The 20772-nt window shown below is 41.5% G+C and overlaps 1 protein-coding gene across 1 annotated transcript in view; it reads left to right on the top strand.

The window, feature by feature from the left end:
• Positions 1-2607: 2607 nt before the first annotated feature.
• Positions 2608-20772, top strand: part of NDFIP2 (Nedd4 family interacting protein 2) — a 91725-nt gene continuing 73560 nt past the window's right edge. The window contains exon 1 of the mRNA XM_062194040.1: positions 2608-2931. Within this exon, the coding sequence (XP_062050024.1) occupies positions 2608-2931 (324 nt within the window). The remainder of the gene's footprint in view (positions 2932-20772) is intronic.

The raw sequence follows: 20772 nt of genomic DNA, 5'->3' as shown, positions 1-20772 counted from the left end.
AAAGCAGTGGGGCTATCTTCTGCTGCTCTCCCAGGCTCATTAGCAGGGAGCTGGATCAGATGTGGAGCAGCCACTGTCTATATCACACAGTAGAGCTGAGGATGAAATAACATATGTGTAGTCCCTAAGTTAAGGAGTCAATATTTGTAAGCTGCTTCTCTTTCCCCTTTCTGATGCTTCTTCTAACAGGAAATATGCTTCTTGCAGAATTATTTAACCTGCTATGCTAGGTTAGCAAAACATTCACAGAACTTGGGAGGAGGGTATAATTGAAAGAATCTGTTACTCTAACAGGATTCAGAGTGTCTGCGTTTGGTCAGGTCTCTGGTTTTTACCATTATGTTCTCAGTGCTGTGCTGGGTATTAAAAATGGTCTCTTTTCTAAGGAGCAGTCTATTTCAGAAATAAATGAATATATACATGGTCAATGAAAAAACAAGCAAATATAAAATTTGATTTTAGTGGAACCTTACAGAGCATAAGTGATATAGGAATTTAATTTTATTTTGCTAATACTGGCTGTTGTTTTGATATTGAGAGGCAATACTATTTGGCATGAAATTGTGAGGGTAAGTGCTTGCACTAATAAAATTGATAAAATGGCATATGTTTGTTGTCATGGAATTTAAAAGAGGTTAGGTCACAAGAAAACAAGTTTAAAGACATTTAAGTATGATTATATCATTGCCTCTTATTGTTAGCTTAGTAATACATCTACTAGATGTAGTAATGCCTCTTATTGTTAGCTTAGTAATACATCTACTAGATGTATCAAGATGACAAAAATAGGAAGAGCTGAAACATGCTTTGAAAAGATCTATCAGAAAGGCTTATATTTTTAAATTGATGATCTCTCAACAAATTTCTATCTTTATTAAATCCTGCTATTTTAATCAGCTAACCCAGTGTCCTTACTCACCCTGGGAATCTCCTCTGGACACTCATGAGGGAAGTACAGTGGGTAGGACTCCAGATCCTCCCCCTTCCTCCCTTCAGGGGGCTCCTTTGTAAGATCATTTAGGGAAAAAAGAGCTCAACCATCTTAAAAAAGATATCTGGGCCAGATCATGTGGGATCATACTTTGCAGATTTTAGAAAGCAGGTCTTTGGGTTAAAAGGGACTCTTCCCTGCTCTGTCATACTCTTGTACTTGCTAAAGAAACTCATTTTGTGCTCTACCTGAGACACACACAGTAGGTCATGTGTGGCTAGCTAGACACTCAGAGTATTACAGTGCTTCAAAGTGATTCCTTACTAGTAAACCTTTGGAATTATTGGTTTGACTATTATCAAAATATAGTCCTATCTCATTTCATAATGTTCTTCTATCCTTCCAGTTACCCAGAGAGGCCTCTTTCCTCGTAAACAAACACTGTCTGAGGAGCCTGCTGGATTCTTACATGTCTTACTGACAAGAAGGAGAAAAAAAAGATTTAAACTCTTTAAATTATCTCACAGAGGATTTTTTTAAAAATATGTATTTACGAGGCAGAGACACAGGGATGGAGAGCTCTGATATACTGTGCCCTCAATGGCTGGGGCTGGCTCAGAATGAACCCAGGAACCAGGTTTCCCATGTGGGTGGCAGGAATCCCAATTACTTGAGTCATCACTGCTGCCTCCCACAGCTGCATTAGTGAGAAGGTGCAGTCAGGAGCTGGAGCAGGTAACTGAACCCAGGTACTTCCATGTGGGATGTAGGCATCTTAACTGCTAGGCTAAACAACTCCTCACACAGGATTAAAAAAAAGTTTATCATTTTCAACTATTTTAAAGGGAGAGAGAGGATCTTTCACCTTCTAGTTCATTTCTCAAATGGCTCCTCAGCCAGGGCTGGGCCTGGCTGAAGCCAGGAGCCAAGAACTCCATTCCAGTCTCCCACGTGAGTGGCAGGGGCCCAACAGAAGTGCCAAAACTCCAGTAGGCACTGTGAAGTGGAAGGTGGACATCCCAAGCCAGGCTTAACCCATTCTGCCACAACCCCCACCCTCTCACAGAGGATTTTTTTTTGGGTAGTGAATAGAATGTATAATCCTAACATCAACTAGGGCCTTTGGGTGATAAGGATGTGTCCACGTGGGTTCATCATACTGTGCATAATAATGATGTGCATGCGGGGGGGAGTGGGGTGGAGGGGCATAAGGGATCTCGCTGTACCTTCCTTTCAGTTTTGCTGTGAAATCTAAAACTGCTCTAACAGTCTTTGAGAAAAACAATCTCTTACCTCACTAATGATTTTGAATGAGCATTTTAGTAATGCCCTAGAAACGGATCTCCTGGCGATGTCCCAGGCCGCGTAATAATGGAAAGCGTTAGGTAAGAGGGCGACCTGCCCTCTCAGGTGTTCTAAGACCGCGTCCCCTCTCCCTCCGACATCTGTCTCTCCGTGGCGTGACTGCGCACTGGCTCACCCCTGCGCGAAACCTGTGCACACAGAAAAGACCAATCACGAAGGGTGATTTTTTTTTTTCTTCTTCTTCTTCTTCTTCTTCTGCTCCTTTTGCCACCGCCCACTCCCGGCAAGCTGACAACCGAGACAGCTCCCCCGGACTAGCCTGACTTTTCCATCTCCTCCCACCCGGCGACACCCTCCCACTCGCCGCGCGGATGGGACGCCGGAGGACGCAGCGAGCATGCGCGAGCGTTCCGAGCATGCTCAGTAGCGCGCGCCGCTCCCCGGAGCTCCTCCGGCGATCCGCGAGCGACGCGGAGGTCTGTGCGGCTGCTGCGGGAGCGACAGGAAGTGAAGCGGCCCTGCCGGGCTACCGCAGCGGCCGAAGCAGAGGCGGAAGGGGCGCTGCGGCGGCGACGACGTCGTCGACGGGGGCGGCCGAGGGAGCTGAGCGCGGAGGGGACCTTCCGGCTCCGAAGCCGGATCCCGAGCCGGGCGGGATGGATCATCACCAGCTGGCTACTGGCCGCTACCAGGTGGTGAGTTCCCGGCCTCCCGGGGCCCTGGGGCTGCCTCGCGGCTCAGGTTATTCCCGGAGGGGACGTGCTGGCCAATGTTGATGACTGGTGTTTGGCTCCGCTGGCCCGAGCTGCGTACCTCAACGCTCTGAGGTTGCTCCCCCCACCTTTCCTGTCTCCCCCCGAGACCCATTTCTTTGGTCCCAACTCTCCTCCTAGCCCCTCAGCCGGCACCGCGTACCCGCCTGTAAGACACCTTCCCGCACACGCACGTCTTCGAGCTCGCGTGTCTTATTTCTCTCGTATCCCTTTCTGTATTTTCTGGCTCCTTGACTCCGGACACGTTCCGGCCGATCGTGTCCCGGACGCGGGGCTCAGTTCGCGTACCTGCCAGGGAGGTGTCGTCGTCCCCGGTGGGGTGGTGGGAAGAGGTGTGAGCACTGTGTAGGGTGGGATGTGGGGCTGGCGAAAACGTGGGCGAGGAGTTGTGGCATTGTTGAGGGTAGCTGTAGTGCTGATCTTGTGCCTGCTCTCGTTAACCTTGTCGTTTTGTCCTTTTTCCATTATGTTAGTATGAAAAGTGTACATTTTTTTTTTTCCCGTGCCCACCGCCTTTGAGCGGGAGAGGAAACAGAGGAAGTTTTATTAGAAAAAATTCTTGTTTGAAAAATTCCTTTTTAATTAACACAAGATTTTCCATCTTGACTGTGTGCATGAAATGTGTTGTATATTTTCAGTGTCAATTAAAAAACATTTTTCTCTGTACGTTTTAATGCTGGTGGCGTTTGGAGATATCTGTTGTAAACCTTACTTAAACGTGGACTCGAAAATAATTTATTCTTTTGAAGCTGTGTAGCCTAGTATTCTACAAACTTTCAGATGGTAATTTGGTTAAACCTGTTTACTGAGGGAGAGGGGAAAAACAGTATGAACTGCTGATGGTGTAGTTTTTAGTTTATCACCTTTTACAAATGTAGATGTGCTGTCTCAGATTTCACCTTTAAAGTCTTTCTTGCCTGTGACGACTTATTGTGTACTAAGGGTTTCCATTTAATAAGTACGTTTTGACAAATAAGAAGGATATTGAAATCTCAGTGTATGTAATTTTGCACTTTTCTAAGATAAAAGCATGTGATGCCTCCCTTGACATGTGGATTACATGTTGAAGAACCGCCAAATCATCCATGTTGTGAATGCTTTGAAAATTTATAAGTATTTTCTGAACAACCTAGAAAATATTTTTGCTGCCAGTGTGGAAGGCATTTTTAAAGTTGTCAATATATTTACTTTTGGTCGTTTGTTTTTTTTTTTTTTTTTAAAGGTATTCTTATTTTTGTAAATGTTAGCAAAAATAAAATGCTGAAGATAAATCTTGAATAACACTATCAGTGAGACTTGTTTTATTTTTCTTATCTTTCTTTTTCCTGTTTGTTTTCCTTCATGGTGTAATCTGACTTGAATTCTTTCTCTTTGGTTGCTTTTACTTATTGAAGTCAACCATGTTCTCATAAACACAAGTTACTCCTTAAAATATTTTTAACTGATGTAGGTGTGCCTTAAAAATAATTTATTATACAAGTGTCATCACATTTGCTTTTGAAAGTTATGACTAGTTAGACTATTTTTCAAAGTTCCTGTTACCAAAATATTGAAATTTACTCTCTCAGTTTTAGGATACTTTTGTTTTCCTCTAAATCCTTTAAAAATAAATGGATAATGTCATATTTTATTGCTCCTTTTTTTCAAATGGAAGCAGTGTCCTTTGTAGACTTTGGATGGGTGGATGCGTTCCTTGAGAGCAGAGGGCAAAAATCAGTTCTAAAGTACTACTCACCTTAGGTAGGATAGCACTTTGTTTTTTTGTAAGGCAGAATGGTATAGAATCTGAGCACAGTTTAAATTAGGACTTCAATTTCTGTTCCTGTGCATTTCAGTGATTTTTGGCTATATAACATCCTTACTAGTTTTGTTGAGAATGATTTATATCCATATTTACATATATGCCAAAGAAGCAGGTGAATTGAAGTTTCCAGTAGACTTTTTAGCTGGAGCTTAATCCCATCTGTGCCCCATATGATGAACACAAATATTTTGTGGCTCTCTTAACTCTTTTTTTTTTTTTTTTTAAGACTCGAATGATTAATAACTGGAGCAATAAACAACTTTATTTGGTGACTCTGTAGGAGATAGGCAAGTATATTTAGGGGTGAAATGATGTAGCATGTTAATTGATTGCTTATGTAAACAGTTAAAATTAAACTCTCCATTTTGGAAAGTTAGCAGGGATACCCAAAACCATCAGAATGACTTACTGCCATTAACCAGTGGACAAGCTGGAAACTTGTATGTGGAAACTGCTTTCCTGTCCTCCTTTCTTCCTTTTCATTGTTAAAAGGGTCTGGATCTTGTTAAGTGAAGCAGTGGATAACAATGGAGAGCTACAGAAAGTCTTGATTGTTACTCTTCTAATTTAAGAAAAAGCCAGGTATGATGTGGAGTTTCATTGTGTTATGGGAATTTTATGCTTGGTAGGAACAGAGCAATGTTGCCAAACTGTAAAGTAGTCAGATGTGGCCTGCAGCTGTTAACACCACATTCTAACTTTGATGTTCTTTTTTTAAAAGGATTACTTATGTACCTGCACCAAGCTGACTACTAGGATTTAAAAGGTATTCAGTATTAAGTTAAATTGGCAGTGTTGCTTATAGCAGTAGTTTACCAAACTGTATTCCAGAATGCTGATAATAGGTGTTCTGGGAGGATTTATAACATATTAACATATTAAAACAAAGAGAAACTGCCCAGTAAAGACATCGACTTGGATTTGTTTACCCCAGTTCTCCCTGATCTTTGGCCAAAGGTTTTGTTTTTTTTTAATTTTAAGATTATATTAACATTTCTGAAATGCTCGTTTTCTGTGGAACATAATTTGAAGTCCACAATTTTTGCATTATTTTTCATACTCCAAAGATGTGAGTACTTGGCTCTTATCTGGAGAGTTTTTTGGGAATGGAGGCTTGACTATTAATGATTAAAAATAGGCTTGAAAAGTATTTGGGCTTATGTTTAGGTTGTCGTGTTTGCACATTTGTGACATTGGCTTGGTTTGTTAAAGTCTGATTTTTCATATTGGTACCTATCTCACTGGGATTATTGTGAGAGTTAATGTAAAATGTAAAACATAAAGAAACTGATACATAAGAACTTAGTTTGTAAACTAGTAAGTTTGTTAATGTTTCATGTTTGCTGGCAGAAAACAGGGGACTCGCAGGTCACAGACAGTTGACATTACTCACGGCACAGCAAGCAGCCTGAACATCAGCATATCTGTGTAGCTTTTTCTTGCTACTAAGTCCCACCAGTGTGGTGAATGTGCAGATGGACATTTGTAATGGGTTTATGTCACATCTGAGGAACTCAGGAGTCAAAGATGCAGTGCTACTTCTTTTTTTTTTTTTTTTTTTTCAAACAGGCAGCAAATAATGTAGCAAGCAACAAACAAGTGAGTTCACTTCTCCTTGGGAGGGAGGTTACATGTGGTGGTTGCCTTAATCTTTGTTGCATATGTTACTTACTGCAAGAAACAGCTTAGTATCAGGAAATGGCAAGCTTTGTATTCGGCACACTCAGCAAGAATTTTCAAGCACATTCAGCTGCAAAGCAAACTGCCTCACCTAAGAGAATGTGTTTTAGATTAGGGGGTCATCCAAAATTTCACCAAAAATGCAATATATTATTTTTGCACAAAAAGAAGCTTACCTTTTGATTATATTTTCCACAAACAAGTATCCTCATGTATGGTGGTTTTTCAGGGTAGTCATTTCCTTTCATTTTTTCATTGAGTACTGCGGTCTTTTACCCTATACTGGTTATCATCTTTTCTTCGCCGGCTTGATTCCATTGATCTCACTTGTTTATTTCCTTTGAATTTACTTATATACTTTATTTGGTTTGTTTTCCTACCACACCTCTTTTATATAGTTCAGATTACTTAATTACATAATCTAATAGGTACCTTTCAGTTCCTGCTTGATTTCTTTATTATATTGACACTGTGGACATTTCTCCTTGAAACTCCTTCTTTATTCCTGATACCAAGAAACTTTTTTTTTTTTAATCTCCCTTTTAACTTTAAAGATTTATTTATTTATTTGAAAGGCAAAGTGATGGAAGTGAGGGAGGGGGATGAGAGAGAGCGAGAGAGAGATCTTTCGTCTGCTGGTTCACTCCCTAAGATATCTACAACAGCTAAGTCTAGACCAGCCTGAATCTAGGATCCAGGAATTCCATCTTGGTCTCTCACATGGTGTTATGGGCCCAAGTACTTAGGTCAGCTTCTGCTGCCTTCCCAAGTGCATTAGCAGGAAGCTGGATGGGGAGCTGAGCAACTGGGAATCAAACCAACCCTCCAATATGGGATGTTAGCTTCGAAAACATGAGCTTCATCTGCTGCATCAGAATGCTGGCCCCTACTTCTCTTATCCCAGATTTCTCTGTGAACTCTTTATATACTTACTTGACACTTAAAATATTGATTCTTTCCATGGCATGACATATTGTGATAGTCTGCGTAGTTCTTCCTTCATTTTACTGTTATTGACTGTACTGTTTGCATTACATGAGTCACATTTATAGAATATAAATTTGACTTTCATTTCTTTGTTCAAAATCCTTCTACTGAAGAAATCTCTTACTGAATTCCCTTCAACATTTGATATTGTGACTTTCAAAGGAAGAACTGTATAGTTTACCTCCCACCCCCCCACCCCCCATATATCATGTATAAATCGTAGGGGCTACAGTTGTTAGCAGTTTGCTATGTTTATGTTTTTGTATCGGCAATTCATCTTATTTATTGATGTTTACAAAGTAGTTTGTAAATATCAGTATATTTTCCTGCAAATCACATACTAGTCTAATAAGACTAGAGTTTAATATTTGTTGATAATGTTTTTTCTTTGAGTTAAAATTGAAGTCTAGTGAGATGTACAAATTGGTTTTAAAGGTTTTTTTTTTTTTTTTTTTTTTTTTTTTTTTTTTTTTTTTTTAATTTGAAAGAGTTACAGAGAGAGAGGGAGAAACAAAAAGCTCTTCTATCACTGGTTCACTCCCCAGATAGCTACAACAGCTAGAGATGAGTTAGGCCAAAGCCAGGAGCCAGGAGCTTCATCTGGATCTCCCATGTGGGTGGCAGGGATCTAGACACTTGGACCATCTTCCACTGCTTTTCCCATGCCATTAATAGGGAGCTGGATCAGAAGCAGAGAAGCCAGAACACTAACTAGCCCATATGGGATGCCGGTCTTGCAGGCAGTGGCTTTATCTGCTGTGCCACAATGCTGGCCCCAAAATGTACAAATCTTATGTGGCCAATGGGATGAATTTTTTTTTAAAAGATTTAAGGTTTATTTATTTGAAAGAGTTACAGAGAGAGAGAGAGCCAGGGGAAGAGAGAGGTCTTCCATCTGCTGGTTTACTCCCTGATTGACCACAACGGCTCTAGCTGAGCTGATCTGAAGCCTGGAGCCAGCAACTTCTTCTGGGTCTCCCACGTGGGTGCCAGGGCTCAGAGACTCGGGCCGTCTTCTGCTGCTTTAGGGAGCTGGATTGGAACAGGGACTCAAACCAGTGCCTAAATGGGATGCCAGTGCTTCATGCCCAGGGCTTTAACCCACTGTGCCACAATGCTGGCACCTAAAATAGGATTTTAAACTTAAAAACACTGCATTTGTAGAAATTGAAACTCAAATCTGTTGTATACTAAGTTGTATATAGTTTGAATACTTGTATTATGTTAATGTATTTTGCTGGGCTAATTGCTTTTAGAGGGATCCTAGATTAAAGTTTCTCTGGTTATTTTTGTGTACATGTATTAACTGTAAATCTGTCACTGATTTGGTTGAGTGGAATTCATTAAAAATTATGAAAATAAGTAAATACTTTAGCGCACTTGAACAGTGTTAAATCTTGCCCTTCACTTAAGCATGATCCATCATTACTTGATCTATAGATGGTGTAATATATGTGCTGTAACAAGTAAATGCATTAGAATTATAAAAATAGTGTACTATAGATAGTTTATAAATTTATGTTTTTTAAAGATTTATTTATTTATTTGAGAGTCAGAGTTACAGAGAGAGGTCTTCTATCCACTGGTTCACTCCCCAATTGGCCGCAAGGGCTGGAGCTGAGCCAGCCAATCCAAAGCCAGGAGCCAGGAGATTCTTCTGGGTCTCCCCCATGGGTGGAGGGGCCCAAGGGTTTGAGCCATCCTCTGCTGCTTTCCCAGGCACATTAATAGGGAGCTGTATTGGAAGTGGAGCAGCTGGGACACGAACCAGCTATGCCACAATGCCGGCCCCAACAGAGCAGTATTTAGATATCATTCTAGAGTAACTATGATACAAAGGTTCTATAACTCATCTCAATATATAATAATTTATTAAGTACCTCTACCTGCCAAATACAATTTTAGGTGATGGTGAGGAGGACAGTCAGTTTGTTCTCACAGTTCATAGTTTGGTGGAGGGGGAGGCACATAAGTATTCATAATTTTAGGTAATAATAGGTGCTTTGAAGAAAATAAAGTAGGTATATGGAATAAATAATACATTTTATCAATAATTAAATAGTAGTAGAACAATATTGCCTATATTGTATCAGGAATGTGCTGAAGGCTGCTGAATACTTTACATGTGTTAGCACATTTAATCCTTAGAACACTGTGAAATAGATAATGTTATCATTCTGTTGCAAATGAGAAAAATGAATGATGAAGTTAAATAATAGGCCCAACTGTGATGAAGCTGGTATTTAGACTTCGGTGTTTTAGTTTTATATTGTATAAAAAACTACTCCGAACACAATAATTTTATTCTCTTTCAAGACTCTGTGAGTTGACTATGATAATCAGGATAGTTCTCTGTGTGGTTAGGTAGGACTGCTGGCGTTTTGGAGGTTGGTTGGTTGGAATTTCCAATGTGGCTCAGTCTAGGAGCTTAGGTGATACTGTTGATTGGAGTTTTTCTGTTATCCTCTATGTGTCATCTTCATGTTTTCTCTCTCTCTCTCTCTTTTTTTTTTTCAAGATTCATTTATTTATTTGAAAGTCAGAGATACACAGAGAGAGGAGAGGCAGAGAGAGAGAGAGAGAGAGGTCTTCCATCCGATGGTTCACTCCCCAATCGACCGCAATGGCCAGAACTGTTCCGATCCAAAGCCAGGAGCCAGGAGCTTCTTCTGGGTCTCCGACACGGGTGCAGGGGCCCAAGGACTTGGGCCATCTTCCACTGCTTTCCCAGGCCATAGAGGAGAGCTGGATTGGAAGTGGAACAGCCAGGTCTCCAACCTTTGCTCATATGGGATGCCGGTTCTTCAGGCCAGGGCGTTAACCTGCTGCGGCACAGTGCCAGCCCCCATGTTTTGTCTTAATGGCCCCTACCTTGACCTTGATTTTTATATCATAGAGAAGAACCAGCTGTCATTTTTTTTAAAGGACTAGGCTTGCATGTTCAGAATGTTGTTTCCACTGCATCCTATTGGTTAAAGCAGGTTTTTTTTAACAACAAATTTTCTAATTTTTTAAAAAGATTTTATTTATTTATTTAAGAGGTAGAGTTACAGAGAGAGGGAGAGACAGAGAAAGGTCTTCCATCTGCTGGTTCACTCCCAAATGGCTGCAACAGCTGGAGCTGGGCCAATCCAAAGCCAGGAGCTTCTTCCAGGCCTCTCCTGTGGATGCTAGGGCCAGGGGACTTGGGTTACCTTCCACTGCTTTCCTAGGCCATAAGCAGAGAGCTGGATAGGAAGAGGAGCAGCCAGGACATGAACCAGCACCCATCTGGGATGCCAGCACTGCAGGTGGGGTCTTAACCTACTATGCCACAATACCGGCTCTGGTCAAAGCAAGGAAAAGGGAATAAACTCCATCTCTTATTGGGAGAAGTGGCTTGCACATAAATGGAGGGAAGCAATTGATGGTGGCCATCTTTGGAGATGATACTCCATACCAGTCAATTTGATCCTTCAGTAGGAAACTCTACCCACTCTGAAGGTGTGGTATTTAGATTGAGACTTGACTAAAATGTGAAGTTGTAGTTTTAGATGACAAATATTGCAGGTATGATAATGATCTGTGATAGAAATGAATTTTTTATCTTCAGGAATGGAAAGGAAGAGGCTGGCTCTGTAGTGTAGCAGGTTAAGCCACCACCTGCAACGCAGGCATCCCATATATCTCATATGGATGCTGGTTCAGGTCCCAGCTGCTCCACTTCCAATCCAGCTCTCTGTTAATGCTGGAAAATAATGGGGAAAGCAGTGGAAGATGACCCAAGTGCCAGGGCCCTTGGACCCACATGGGAGACCCAGAAGTAGCTGCTGACTCCTGGCATCGGCCTTGCCCCATCCCAAGTCATTGTGGCCATTTGGAGAGTGAACCAGTGGATGGAAGATCTCTGCCTCTCCCTGTCTGTAATTCTGCATTTCAAATAAATAAATAAATCTTAAAAAAAAAAAAAAGGAAAGCCATGTAGCTGTAGCAAAATAAAGGAGATGGCTTAAGAATTGAAATGGATTAAGTAGAAATACATTATATGCTAAATTTGATAGAAGACTGAAAGTCTCATAACTCCAGGTTATAGTTTTTGTTTCATGAAAGCCCAAGTCCCAATGCCCCCCCCCCCCCAAAGGGATACTGTAGCCTGTGGTGAAGTCAGACTCCCTTCCTATAGGCCTACTGTTCCAATTCACTGAAGAAAGATATCCCCCAAGGGATTCAGTCTCCACAGCAAGACATACTCAATACCTGAATTAACCAGGTAATGAGCTAGAGGCTCCTGGTTTGCCATTGTGATGCTAGTCTGGAATGGGGATGGCCACTTAACTTGCCTTGCTCATATGCATGGTATGAGGATGGGGATGTTGAGCCTACTGACAACCCTTCCTGGGGAGTCAGGCTGCTTGTGAGCTGAGGTTCTAAGCCACTGGCACATGTTCTGTCACTCTTATTGGAGTTCACTTACATAGTTCAGATTAAAAAATAAAATTAAGAATTTCATCTCTTGGCTCCTGTCGTCTGCTCTCCTCTCCTCCTCTCATCTCGTCTGCTTTCCTCTCCTCCTCTCGTCTCTCTTCTCTCTGCTCTCTCTTCTCTCCTTGCTAGCTCCTCTTCTCTCTGTCTCTCTCTCTCTTATACCTTCCTTCTCTCTCTTTTTCCTTCTTTGCCCCTTCCCTCCAGCCTGCTGGTTTTCCCCAATAAACCCTTTCCCTTGAAAAAAAAAAAAAAGAATTTCAAGACAGTGACCCCGGAACCCAAGGTTGGGGCCCCCTCCTGAGGCAGGAGGGAAGTTACACGCCTGTGAATATGGCCCTGAAAGCGGGCTCATTGTGGCAGTGGTGATTATGGTGGTGGTGATGATGTAGATCAGGGGTTAATGTTTCCTGTAAAGATGGTAAATATTTTAGGCTTTTGAAGCCATGTGGTCTCCATTACAGCTATTTGGAACTTACCAAGGTGCCAAGTACAGCTGTGAGAATGGTAAAGACAAGCTTCTCAAGTCTAACAGAACCTTCATTCTGTTTGAACTGTCACCTCATTGAGGCCATTCTTGACCACCCTGCTTAAAATCACTGTGCTGTCTTCACGGTACTCCCTATCTGCATTCTCTGTTTCAGTTTCTATTTGTAATACTTATCACTGTCTAATATTTAAACATTTTGCTTATTTGTTTCCTACCTCCTTTCTTCCCTCTAAATGTAAACTTTATGAGGGAGTTTCTTTTGTTTGTTTTTGTTTTTGTTTCCTGTTGTATACTTCCTTATCTGGCATATGGTAGGCCCTCAATAAGTATTTGATAAGAATGGATAAATGAATGTTAGGGGCTGGCATTGTGGCATATTGGGTAAAGCCACTGTGTGTGATGCTGGCATCCCACGTGGGCACGGGTTCATGTCTTGGTTGTTCCTCTTCTGATCTAGCTCCTTGCTAATGGTCTGGGAAAAGCAGTGGAAGATGGCCCAAGTGTTGGTCCCCTGCGCCCATGTGGGAGACTTGGATGAAATTCCTGGCTCCTGGCTATGGCCTGCAACTGCCCTGGCTGTGATGGTCATCTGGGGAGTAAATGAGTGGGTGGAAGATCTGTTTGTCTCTTCTCTGTCTCTGTAACTCTTTCAAAATAAATAAATAAATAAGTGGTAGCAGTGCAAGACCAATATTGGCCCGTTATTCTTATTTTTAATATGTGTTTATTATTATGTTTTTAATTAATTTTAATTATGTGTTTATTAATATGTTTATTATTGCTGCTGAGATTTGTGCTCTCTAAGGTGATAGTGATGTTTGTTCTTTTTTCTTTTTCTTCTTCTTCTTTTTTTTTTTTTTTTTGCATTTTCTTCCAGCATAACATACATGTCTAGTTTCCCTCTCCCTGTTCCTCTGTGAATGGTGTGTCCTAGGGTTGTTGAGTAAGGAAACCTATGAAGCCATAAAGGCAGTGGCCCTGATTAGTATACCTTCATTGACTATGAGTTAGGGACATGGCTTTGATTTTCTTCATCTGTTTTTTTATTGATTATTTAGTAACTCTTTTCATTCTTAATATCTGACCTGCATTCTAAAACATTGTCTAATTGCGTGTGTATCAATAATATCTTAGTTTAGAATTTTATATATACTCTATAGAAGTATTTATAGTTCTGATTTGAGTTTAATAACTGTGGAATACATTCTGCTTTCATTAAATGTAAGTTTACTGACAGGATTGTTTTAAGTAAGTCTAGCCTACTTACCATGTAATTGTAAGTCGTCTAATATCTGTTTTCAGGCTATGTGGTTATGGTTTCTTTCAGAAGAAATTGGAATTAAGGTGTGAGTAAAGTCTTGTTAAAGACATGCCAAATGCAAGTTGGGAAATGCTGTAGTAGTTTAAGGTTTACCTATCAGATTATTTCAAGGTTTCAACTTGCTTACTTTTAAGATGTGTTTTAACATGAACAATTTAATATTTTAAAGGTTCAGGAATGTGCTGTGGTTTAGTTTGTCTGTGAAGTCTTTCCAGAATTACCTAAACGATTATATAAAGATGTTGAGCTGTTTGGTCAGAAGCTTTTGGAGTAAGGAAAATAAACTGGATTCATTATGTCAAAAAACCTTTTAATGTGATGGTGTTGCCCTCTTTACTAATTTTTGGGGTGTTAAGACAGGTAGTCTGTTACATGTTGCACTGAAAAAATCTGATAGTGAAGCCACTTTAGAATATTTGTTCTTGTCTCAGGAAAACTTTATCTGAGATGACAATGTGTTTGATTTTTCCAAAAAGGGAAGGATCTTGAAGTAATGCTTAAGACCTTTTAGGTTTTTGTTTGTAACTTGTAGAGAACAACCTGAGCCCCTACTTACCGCTTCCCTGCTTATATTACTGCATTGCAGACTTGTTTTGAAAGGAAATACTATTGCTCTTACACACGCCACTTTCTAGCCACCACCCCAAACCCTGCTCTCTCTTGCTTTCTGGTATTTTGAACATATTACTCCCTTTTTATCTTCTCCTTTTTCCCTCTGGGACTAATTTATGCTCTTTTATTCATATCCATGTTTATATCTTACTTTCTTTAGAAAAGCTCCCATCTTCACTTGCCTCCTCATTCCCATTTGCCACATTTTTTTTTTTAAAGATTGATTATTTGAAAGCTAGAGTTACAGAAAGAGAGGAGAGAGGGAGAGAGGCAAAAAGGGAGGGAGAGAGAGAAAGAAGAGAGAGATAACAGCTAGGTCTGGGACAGACTGAAGCCAGTAGCTTCTTCTGTGGAAGTCTCCCATGTGGTGGCAGGGGTCTAAACACCCGGGTCATCTTCCACTGCTTTTCTCAGGCCATTAGCAGGGAGGTGGAATGGAAGTTGTAGCAGCCGGGTCTCACAAACCATTGCCCATATGGGATGCCAGAACTGCAGGCGACGGCTCTACCTGCTACACCACAGCGCTGGCCTCACACTCTTCACTTTCAAGTTCTGTGTGTTCTTTTAACACTGTACTTAATTGTCCTTGTCATAACCCTTATTTCATGGCGTATATTTTCCTACAAGATTGTAAACTCAGTGGGAAATAATTGAAGTACTAAATGAGGACCTTTTGGAATGTTTCCAGTTGTATGCATAGGGATAATGATATATTTATAAAATATCTGTGCTATAAAAGTGGTAATATGTTATATTGCTGATACATTGTTGATATATATATACATATATATATATATTTTTTTTGACAGGCAGAGTGGACAGTGAGAGAGAGAGACAGAGAGAAAGGTCTTCCTTTGGCGTGCTGCGGCCGGTGCACCGCGCTGATCCGAAGCCAGGAGCCAGGTGCTTCTCCTGGTCTCCCATGGGGTGCAGGGCCCAAGCACTTAGGCCATCCTCCACTGTACTCCCTGGCCACAGCAGAGAGCTGGCCTGGAAGAGGGGCAACCGGGACAGAATCCAGCGGCCCGACCGGGACTAGAACCCGGTGTGCCGGTGCCGCAAGGCGGAGGATTAGCCTGTTGAGCCATGGCACCGGCCGATATATATTTTTTAAAGATTTATTTATTTATTTGAAAGGCAGAGTTACAGAGAGGTAGAGGCAGAGAGAGAGTGAGGGAGAGAGAGAGGTCTTTCAACCACTGGTTTACTCCCTAGATGGCTGCAGCAGTTAGAACTGTGCCAATCCGAGTCAGGAGCCAGGAGCTTCTTCTGGGTCTCCCACTCGGGTGCAGGGGCCCAGTGACTTGGGCCATCTTCTGCTTTCCCAGGCCATAGCAGAGAACTGGTTTGCAAGAGGAGTAGCTGGGACTGGAACCGGCATCCACATGGGATGCTGGCATTGCAGCCAGTGGCTTTACCCACTACACCACAGTGCTGGCCTCATGTTGATATTCTTGATGTCCATGATTAGTGTATTCACTTTGCTTTTAGAATAGTATTGATGAATCTGTTTAGATGAATGAAATATAGCTGTTCAGATTTATTTTTGTGTAAATTGTCTTCAGACCAGTAGATTGCGTTTGCAGATTAGTAATGTAGTTAAGTTATTTGGTTTGTTCATGGGAAGGATTAAAATAAAGTGTTTCTAGATGTTAAGGAAATAGAGGATTTTTTTTTTTTAATATTATGTTGGTGTGATTTTTATGAATGCTTTTTTTTTAAAATTAATTTATTTACTTGAAAGGCAGAATTACAGAGAGAGGTAGAGACAGAGAGAGACGTCTTCCATCCACTGGTTCACTCCCCAGATGGCCGCAATGGCTAGAGCTCCACTGACCTGAAGCCAGGAACTTCTTCCAGGTCTCCCACATGGGTGCAGGGGCCCAAGGACTTGGGCCATCTTCTACTGCTTTCCCAGGCCATAGCAGAGAGCTGGATCGGAAGAGGAGCAGCCAGGACTAGATCTGGCGCCCATATGGGATGCTGATGCTTCAGGACAGGGCGTTAGCCTACTGCGCCATAGTGCTGGCCCCGGAAGTAGAGGATTCTTAGATCATTTTCTTCAGCCTCTTTTTTTTTTTTAAGATTATTTATTTATTTATTAGAGGCTGAGTTATAGACAAACAAGGAGAGACAGAGAAAGGTCTTCCATTTGCTAGTTCACTCCCCAAATGGCCACAACAGCTGGAGCTGGGCTGATCCAAAGCCAGAAGGCAGGAGCTTCTTCCAGGTCTCCCACGTTGGTGGGAAGAGCGCAAGCACTTGGGCCATCTTCCTCTGCTTTCCCAGGCACATTAGCAGGGAGCTGGATTGGAAGTGGAGCAGCTGGAACTTGAACTGGCACCCATATGGATGCCGATGCTCAAGGTTACCTGCTATGTAACAGTGCCAGCCCCATAAGTTATCTTTTAATTCCATTTTCCATGGGCTTTAAAAAAGTTTACTTATTTGCTTATATTTACTTATTTGAAAGGTAGAATGACAGAAATGGGGAGGTCTGTCTTCTGCTGATTGATTCCCCCAAATGGTTGCAACAGCTAAGAGTGGGCCAGACCAAAGCCAGGTGCTTAGATCTTAGTTTAGGTCTCCCATATGGGTATCAAGAAACCATGTACTTGAGCCATTGTATCTGCTACCTCCCAGGATGCACATTTAGCAGGAAGCTACATCCTAAGTGGAGGCAGGGCTTGATCCTGGGCACTCCAGTATGGGATGCAAGTGTCCATAACTTGCATTATAGATTAACCCACTGCACCACAATGCTGGCCCCTCTTCAGTCTTTTTGTAGAACTGAGGGAGATTCTGTTCAAGGTTAGGCAGCAAAGCTTATTATTTATAAACATATCAACTGAGTTAAAATCCATCAAAGATTCTAGGAAACAGAACTTTCATTTTAATGTTATTTTATTCATAGTGATGCTAGATATAAGGAGTGTATATATATATATATATATATATATATAAATATAAGCATAAGAGTCTGGTTGTTGGGTGGATGTGTGGCACAGTGGTTAAGATTCTAGTTGGGACTCCTTCATCCCATATCTGAGTGCCTGGTTTGACTCCCAGGTACTCCAGTTCTGATCTAGCTTCCATCTAATGCTCATCCTGGTAGGCAGCAGATGACGGCTCAAGTATCTAGGCTCCTGGCTTTGGTCTGGCCTAGCCTTGGCTGTTGTGGGTATTTGGGGAGTGAACCAGTGACAGAAGATCTCTCTTTGTCTCTCTTTTTCTCTGTGCTTTCAAATGAAATATAAATTAATTTTTAAAAGTTTAAAAAAATTTGGTCATTGACTAACTGACCCAACTGGCTTTATAGTACTCACAACTCAGTAATCTGTTATTGAGCTAAATTCAGCTTGTAGGCAAGTTTTCTTTTGTGCTCATATTTTTAAAAAATTAAATAGTGTATATACACAGTTTAAAAAGTTTGAATATTGAAAGACAAATAATGAAACTAGTTGTCTCTTTTATCATCCTTTGTCCTCCAGATTTTTCTCCTCAGAAGAAAACAGACCTGTGATTGATTTAGCTAGTTTGATTAGTTCCACATTTTTTTGAAAGATTTATTTATTTTACTTGAAAGAGTTACACAGAGAGAAGGAGAGGTAGAGAGAGGTTTTCCATCTGATGGTTCACTCCCCTGTTGGCTGCAATGGCCGGAGCTGAGCTGATCTGAAGCCAGTAGTGAGGAGCTTCTTCCAGGTCTCCCATATGGGTGCAGGGGCCCAAGGATTTGGGCCATCTTCTACTGCTTTCCCAAGCCATAGCAGAAAGCTGGATCGGAAGTGGTGCAGGCAGGACTCGAACTGGTGCCTATATAGGATGCGGGCACTGCAGGCCGTGGCTTTATCCCCTATGCCACAGCGCCGGCCCCTAATTCCACATTTTTAAGACATGCATTTTCAACTTCTTTTCTTGCTTTTCTTTTCTTTTGTTTCTCTCCTCTCTCTCTCTCTCTCTCTCTCTCTCTCTCTCTCTTTCCCTCCCTCCCTCCCTTATTTATTTATTAATTTATTTACTTGAAAGAGTCATGCAGAGAGAGGAGAGGCAAAGAGAGAGGTCCTCCATCCTCTGGTTCACTCCCCAATTAGCCGCAACGGCTGGAGCCAGGGGCCAGGAGCTTCTTCCAAGTCTCCCACATGGGTGCACGGACCCAAGGACTTGGGCCATCTTCTGTTGCCTTCCTACGGCATAGCAGAGAGCTGGATGGGAAGTGGAGCAGCCAGGACTCAAAGTGGTGCCCACATGGGATGCTGGCACTGCAAGTGGTGGCTTTACCTGCTTTGCCACAGCACCGACCCCATGCTTTGCTTTCTTATCTGTTCTGTTTCCCCTACCCATACTGTGATCTCTGTGCTTTGGCTTACTGAGTTTAAATCTTGACTCTTCACTTACAAACATTGTAGCTGGCTCCCATGGCTTTATTAATTTTTATTTTTGTGTTATTCTGTTAATTGCTAAACAGGAGGTATTAAAATCTGCTAAAATTGTGGAATTATCTCCCTTTATCTTAATTTCTTGCTTTGTATATTTTGAGGATATCTTATGAAATGTGCCACTCTTATCTCTGATAGTACTGCTTGTATTCAAGACTATCATTTGATATTAATATAGCTATTCTAGCCATCTTATTTTTTTTTTTGCCTGACATCTTTTTCTGTTTGCTTTCATTGTATCTACAAGTATCATTTATCGCTATCTTATCAGTGAGTCCTGCTCTTAACAGCCTGCCTCTGTGTGTTCATTGGAGTATTTGTAGTCAGTGTAATAGGATTGGTTTATGTCTGCCATCATATTGTTCTTTCTCTCCTTTTTTTAAAGGTAGAAAACTTGAATAACAGAACAAATGTGATTTTTGAAGGCAACCAATGAACAATGAATGCTTAAAGCCTGTTTTTCTTAAAACCTGTTTTCTACTTGGGAAAGATGAACCCAAAATGAATCTTCTTATACTAATATAATGAACTTAGTGCTGCTATACCCCATTATATGTTAAACAAAGACCCTCTTGTCCCCAGCCCTGGGCCCCTGGCAAACATAGATAAATTATTGTATTCTGTGTGATGATACCATTAGGTGAGTACTTTGGTTCATGTAGTTGAGTGCTGTAGAGGTTACACCCAAACCTGTGGCTATAGCACTCAAAGACGGTCAGTGATGGTGACTCATGGCATCAGCCATATTCTTTCCACAACATGGGGTCATCCTGTGGTCAGGCATCCTGGTGGCAAAGCCACTCCCCATGTTCCTGTAACCATTCAGTCCATTCAACCAGGATGCTTTACCTGCCAGGAAGCTTGAGCATCTCTTATTTCCTGTACAGGAATCAGTGGCAGAGATCAGTGGCTAATCAGGCTCCTCACCAGTCCAGTTGTCAAACAGGAGGGCAAAGTGATCTCCAAAACCAAGCAAGACCTGCTATTTCAGGGTTCTTGATGACCCTGAGAATATAACTGGCAGAGACGCAAGACCTAGTGCTGCTCTGGCCTCAGAATCAACCCTTAAGGCATTCGGATCTGGCTAAAAGGCCCATGAAAGTTTCGCAGGCGTGGAAAGCCAAGACACTGTGGCAAAAACAACCTGAATGAAAGATCTCTGTGAATGAGATCCCAGTGGAAAGAACAGGCCATCGGAGATGGAGGTACCTTTCTCTGAAGGAAGGAAGGAACTTCCACTTTGATATGACCTCGTCTAAATAAGATCAGAGTTGGTGAACTCAGTAGGCTTCCATAGCCTTGGCAGCTCATGACAAGAGCCTTGGGTGATTACTGACGTCATAAATAAGAGTGTCAATTGTTAAATCAACAACGGGGGTCACTGTGCACCTGCTCCCCATGTAGGATCTCTGTCCTTAATGTGTTGTACTATGATAATTAATGGTAAAACTACTACTTGAACAGTACTCTATATCTTGTGTGGCTGTGTGGTGCGGTCTGTTGAAATCTTTACTTAGTATATACTAAGTTGATCTTCTGTATATAAAGATAATTGAAAATGAATCTTGAGGTGAATGGGATGGGAGAGGGAATGGGAGATAGGATGGTTGCGGGTGGAGGGAGGTTATGGGGGGAAAAAGCCACTATAATCCAGAAGTTGTACATTGTAAATTTATATTTAATAAATAAATTCAAAAAAAAAGACCTAGTCCTGGACTACAGACAATGTATTTGCTGTAAAAATGAAATCTTGACTGAAGACAAATACAGAAGACAATCTCTTGAAGCACTTGCAGTTGATTTCTCAAATTTTGTGAATTCTTGATCATATATATCCTTGCTTCAGAGAATAGTGCTATGCAAGAAAGACTTGACTTGGTATTTTTGCAAAACTACTTTGGTGACCAATTGCATTTGCTTGGTGTTGGTGTTCAGACGTGTCCCAGCAGATAAAGCCCATACTTTCACA

The sequence above is a fragment of the Lepus europaeus genome, chromosome 6 (assembly GCF_033115175.1).
Source record: "Lepus europaeus isolate LE1 chromosome 6, mLepTim1.pri, whole genome shotgun sequence".
In the NCBI taxonomy this organism is placed as follows: domain Eukaryota; kingdom Metazoa; phylum Chordata; class Mammalia; order Lagomorpha; family Leporidae; genus Lepus; species Lepus europaeus.
The sequence above is the reverse complement of the archived record's forward strand: the minus strand, read 5'-3'. Positions and strand labels throughout refer to the sequence as shown.